The sequence below is a fragment of the Cavia porcellus genome, unplaced genomic scaffold, assembly GCF_034190915.1.
Source record: "Cavia porcellus strain 051 isolate PalLab524CR breed Dunkin Hartley unplaced genomic scaffold, mCavPor4.1 scaffold_7, whole genome shotgun sequence".
Lineage (NCBI taxonomy): Eukaryota > Metazoa > Chordata > Mammalia > Rodentia > Caviidae > Cavia > Cavia porcellus.
Genome location: NW_026947490.1, coordinates 48139722 through 48145721, shown reverse-complemented (window position 1 = coordinate 48145721; position 6000 = coordinate 48139722). Strand labels below are relative to the sequence as shown.

At 40.3% G+C, this 6000-nt stretch overlaps 1 protein-coding gene across 7 annotated transcripts in view; it reads left to right on the top strand.

Annotated features, from left to right (window-relative positions):
• The first annotated feature begins 798 nt into the window (after nucleotides 1-798).
• The window catches only part of Cd84 (CD84 molecule), a 30953-nt gene continuing 25751 nt past the window's right edge, over nucleotides 799-6000 (top strand). For 6 of the 7 annotated variants that reach the window (XR_010048813.1, XM_013149200.3, XM_003466673.5 and 3 more), the window contains exon 1: nucleotides 1443-1586. Coding sequence is in view for 5 of the 7 variants with exons in the window: in XM_013149200.3 (XP_013004654.1) it covers nucleotides 1541-1586 (46 nt within the window). In the remaining 2 variants the exon portion in view is untranslated. Of the gene's footprint in view, nucleotides 952-1442; nucleotides 1587-6000 lie in introns of those variants that run through there. The other variant, XM_063253524.1, reaches the window with a different exon arrangement.

The window sequence follows — 6000 nt, the reverse complement described above, 5'->3', positions numbered from 1 at the left end:
GGAACCCTACTGTGTCACTGGGTGTCTTATAAACTCTTTTGATTTCTTCCAGGTTGGGGGAAGCCTTATTGTCACTCTCCTCAACCACCTGATGTTCTCTATATGGAATAAGGACTCACCCACACTCTTGCCAGGTTCACCGGGTCCCACAGCTGGAGAAGACTTTGCTACTGCTCCTGTTTGCCCACTGAAATCCTCTATTTTAGGGGCAAACTTACCACCTGCTGAAGTTCTCTGTTTGGATGAGGGGTTACTGAGTCTCCCATCAGCCCAGCAAGGTTAATCCATTGCAGTCCAAGGTTCTGGGAGGAGGAGAGGCAGCCAAAGAGCCACAGCAGTACTAGGTCCAGAAGGTAGAGGAGGAGGGGCAGCCAAAGACCTGCAGCCCTCTGAGGTCCAAGGGGTGATGGGGTGGGACAGCTGAAGTTCTGTGCACCCTTCAAGGTCTAGGGAGTGAGGTGGGCCTAAGTTCTGCATGCCCTCTGAGGTCTAGGGGGCAAGGCAGGGCATCTTATATAACTGTTGATCCCTTCAAAAAGAGTAAACTCCATTAAAAAAGAGTACTAATTATTCTGTTGCTCTTGATATTGCCAACATCTAAAGTTATGCCAGGCATACAGTAGTTGCTTCTGAAATGTTTACTGAACAAAGAATTAGTGCTAAGCATTTTATATTATTTTTAAATTTTTCTTTAATACATTTTAAATACATGTGGGAAATACATGATGGGAAATAGGTACATAAACAAACTGAACTGTGACACTTTATACTTCCCCTGCCACTCCCCCTGTCTTTTCACCTCCCCACTAGCACATGTACAAAAAACAAAGCTTCTTGTGAGCCACAAAGCTTCTTGTGAACCAGGAAGAGAACCAGTCAGCATCTCCCCCAAGATCGAGCCATGGTGGAATTTAGGTGGCTGAGCAAGAAAGCAATTCACCTCCATTTCTGGTAAGCAGCCCTGGCATGAGCCAGGAAGAGAACCAGTCAGCACCTCCCATGAGCGTATCCGCACAGAGGCTGAGAATCAAACATCCCATCCCTTTCCTCAGGGCCCCATTAGCAACTGGGAGCAGAGGTCTGAGCATCTCTTGTGAGAATGACTATATGCAATATAGCAAATGCAGTGGATTTCTTTCTATCTTTTGTTTTAAGGCAAATGTTTTCACTGTTTTGCTTTGTTCTTATTGTTTTGCTCTATTCAATACTGTTTCATAATGTTCTCTTTTTGGTTTCATTTTGCTATATCTGATTGAATGGACAACTATTGTGAGGATAACGAGATATACTATGGTACCTATTACTGTTATCCCAGTATCCTGCTGTGAAATTTTGTACCAATTTCACTACATTGTCTCAGTTGGCTTTGTTCCGTCTTATTCTGTTGTATTTTACTACCCTCAAAATAAAATTTGAGAAACAAAGTTTCTTCCTGTGTCAGTTGCCCACACTTCCTCTCTTGAGTGCTATAAAGGAAAGTGAGAAACTGAATTGGCTAGAAGAACACCACGCTTGCTTATAGATCAGACCCCACAAGAAGATGGCTCGGTGCCAACCTTGGATCTTGTTCCTGTGCCTGCAAACTTGTGAGTTCTGACCCCTGCTAAGCCCCTCATTTCTCATAAAATTTTAGAAATGAACCTTAAGGAAAACCTTGAAACATTCCTTTGATCTGTTTTCCACAGAACACTATGGGTCTCAGTACTATCCTACTCATAACTGTTGGGAGTGGGACTTAGGAGCCAAACCTAAGAATTTCTAAACTGTGAGGTTAATACTTCTGAATTCTGTCTGTGTTGTCTCCAAAGATTTGAGGAAAATCCCTCTTCTCAGAAGAGCCAGCACTTGGTAGGCTCATCCACAAAGCCTGACAAAAAAGGGAGATTATTCACAACCTTCAATAAACTAAAAGCAATTTTTCCTGATGCTAGAATATATTATATGATTTTTGATACAGACATTTCTAATAATATTTCACTGCTTTCTCAGGTTGGAATAATGCATAACTCCTTATGACTGCCATGAAAACTTTCACTCTATAAGCTGTTTTTATTTTCAAAGCACATTCAGGATTATTGCTCTGTCTGCTACTCCTCCAAAATTAAAATAAATGGGGGACAGATAGCTGTCTCTTTTTCACAAGTAAGTCTCAGAAAAAAGAAGTGGATAACTCAAATTAGAAACCCTGTTTTTCTTACCAAATGCTGAGTACTGAATTACAAAGAAAATTAATATTGGGTGTTATTAGTACAATGAAAACTAGGTAACACATGAGACTTAGAGTACTTTTTCATTCCACACATTATTGTTGTAAGCTCAAAGTTTTCTTGTTTACATAAAATATGCTCTTTGGAATTTCAAAATCTAGTTTGTTATCTCCAAACTTGCTCTGAATATGTACAAACTTCTAGCATTACTGTACTTGGAACCTGGGTAACCTAGTGAATTGGCACTTTCTGAAAAGGTAGAATATTTGGTTGCTTATGATCATGTTAGGCTGTGTCCTCTTTAATTTGAACTTCGAGGAAACTGCATTAGTAGGCAGGCCAAGTTTTTGCAGTCACTGCTGCTCACCCTAGCATGGGAAACAGAAAGCAAAGAGTGGAGAAAAGAGTTAGCTCTAGGCACACTCCTAATCTTCCAGAGAAGGCATAGACAATGGGTCATTTAATGCCACTTAATTTATAAAGCATTCTATAATTTACATGCCTACTTATGTTATCTATGTTATCCATACTAAAATCATTAAAATTGATGAAATGATTACTGTTAATTCCATTATGTCAGAGAAGAGGAGGAGGAGACTGATTGGGGGGTACAGTGACTCACCTGAAGCTCCACTACTGAAAATTCACAGAACTGCAAATGGACATTAATTCTTCTAATTCCAATATTACGGCTCTTCATGATTCATCTGACCTTTCTCAATAACTGGGTTTTTAAAATGTCACTTTTCATTTTCACTGTGCCCCAGCAGGATCCCAAAATGGGGCCCGAGTGGTGTTTTAGCACTGAGAGACATCTTCCTTAATGCAGTTTTGTTTTTAAGTTATATGATGTGTTATCAAAAGGCTACCTCATATCTAGAAGAAGCTTTATGCTCATTTTCGACCAAGAATTCCCCAATATCAAATATTTATTTCTTGTCTCTCCTGTAACAACTAAAACAATAGCAATGCAGCACAATATTTGACCGTACTAACTGTCTTCAACTTCTTTTTGGACTTCAAAGGGCCAAATCTGCTAACATAATAGGTTACTGAGTTTCCCATCAGCCTGGCAAGGTTAATCCACCGCAGTCCAAGGTTCTGGGAGGTGGAGGGGCAGCCAAAAACCTAACCTCCTTGTTTCTTTCACTTTAAAATGGAGAACTATTAACACCTGAGGATTATTTTGAGAATCAAAGTGATAATTTGCATAACACAGTTAGCATACTACCTGAATATCCAAGTGATCAAATATTAGCTATGTCTATTACTGCTTTTTACCCTTGTTTTTCATGCATTATTAAGCAGGGCCTAGGCTTTACTGTACAGAACTTCCTGGCAGGAATCCTTTGTTTGGGATGGTCTAAGGTGCATGACTCGGCAGGAAGGTAGTAGGATTTGAGCTGAAGAGTGGGTTTTTAGGGTTCTGAGTAGACATTCAGAAGTAAAATATTCATTTTGTCAGGGATTCCTGAAATAGAGAACACAGATTTACTTTTACAGAAGAAAAGTGCTTCCACATACCATTTGCCTTTATACAATGGACATATTTGCCTCTTGAAGATTATTCTCCAAACATTTCTTGAATACAAAAACACACCCTAAATTTCTCCTGCTGCTGTTTTTGAGAGACATGGTGCCTTATATTCGCTATTGGCTTAGGAGTCAACACTGATCTTATGCACGTCCCTACAATTCAGAGTTGAAAGAGCTGAGAGACTGTGCAAAGATGAAGGCAGAAATCCCCATTTGCCTCCCCAAATCACTGACACAGGGAAGTCTGAGTCTGTGAATGCATGACTGCTCCATGTTGGAAAAATTTTCTCAAAGAATTAAAACTTACCATCACATGCTTCTTGACTTTCTTATCATGACTTTGGACACTGTGACTCTGACTGTATTCTTCCAGCCACTCCCACTTGGGGAGTGGAAGATGGTAAAGCTCACTACTTTTGCTCCTTACTCGTTCCCTCTACCTGTTCTCTCATGCTCTTTTAATTCTCTCTCCAGTCATTTCTAGCATCTATTTAGCACCTTCTTTCTCTTCTTTCTCCTATCTCTCATCAATAGCAGTGATAACCAACTATGTGTGAAGCAGTCACTACAGGTCAGATAAGTCTCTGAATAGTCTACAGTTATTTTGTTTAATCCTCATAATACCCCATGAGATGGATAATACTAATATACCCATTTACAGATGCAAACATTAATACACAGAAAACAAAAAGTCGTTTAGCCAAGAAGTAGCAGAAGTAGGATTTAAAATCCATTGTTCTTAGATTTAACCATCAAGTCATGCTTGCCTCCACTCACCTTGATGCTGAAGTAGAGTAACATATTAGCTCCACTACGAATGGTTAACATATTTAAAGAGATGTTGGGGGAAAGAGATGGTTTATCTATGCCTAGCAAGATAGGATTAGTCAGGTAGAAGCTGCGTTTCTACTCCCCCAGTAGAGGGCTATGGAGCTGGTGGGTAAATCCTTGCCAATAATAGAAGAATAGGCAGGCCAGTGGCCAGTATTGCAGGATTCCAAGGATCGCTGACTTCCATATGATTTCAGTTGACTTGAATTAACTGCTGTAAAACAAACAAAAGTCCAATGTCAACATAGTCTTAAATGTCCTGTTGGGTACAGAGCCTCCTTCAAGGTGACTACAAGACCTCAGTTCTAGGAAGAGACTTGAGCAGATCATCACCACTGATACTCGGAAGGAGCAGCAAAGCAGAAGCCAAGCTACATAAATGGAGATATATTATATATGGGGAAACTCAGATATCAAGCGTTAGCTGAAAACCCCAGTTTTTAAGCAGAAGCTGCCATCTGTATTTTGGTGATAGCACCAGGCCCTGGTAGAAGAGAATAGAGCCCTAGAGATCCAACTGGTCACCAATAAGGCAAAAGGAGAGACTTCTAACAGGAGTCCCAAGGGTAATGCCCCATCACAAAGGCCACTCAAGAACTCCTGAATGAAACTAACTTGGAGGTTGGAGAGAGATGAATCCGAAAGCTTGGATCCAATGAGACTCATCAATGTGTAATTAGGGGGAAATGAACATTTGGCTGGAAGCCTGACAGTGGAACTAAAAATCAACATTTTCTTTTTTTCTCAGTGTTCAAGTGTACGGAGAAATAATGGCTGATCATATCCCATCTCTGTCTCAATATTTTGTGTGTGTTTCTGTTTGCTTTGAAGAAACTGATTCAAATAAACCTAAGTCTCAGTGAAGATGACACAGAGTCTGTCTGAGCACTGAATGTGGCACAGTGGTAGAGATCCTGTTTAACATGTGTCAGCCCTAGGTTCAATCCCCAGCACTGCCAAAACAAATTATAACAACCATTATACAGGACTCAGGATAATGTAAAGTAAAAATTTCAGAGAAAGCAGAATTCTTTTTTAGGGGATGGTTAGACTCTTGTCATCCAGGACTTCCCATCACAATAGAGAATGACGCAATAGTTCTGCTGCCAGACCTTCATTCCTCTTTCCCCTCCACATCTCCTAACAGGAGTTAACCACTTGTAATCACCTCTTTGCCCTCAACCAGTTACAGCCACATTTTTGCAGGGATATCATGTGGTCAAACTACCTCTGATCATCTTTCTGGGCCCACAGTGTATACCAAGCATCACATATGCACACACGTGTACACACACATGTACACACACACACTCTTGGCTCTGGAGGCAGTGGATGGAAAAAAAGGAGGAAGGAGTTTAGCTACTACTGTCAAAAAAAAAAAAAAAAAAAGAAGAAGAAGAACAAGAAATGCTTACTAGGAAAATCC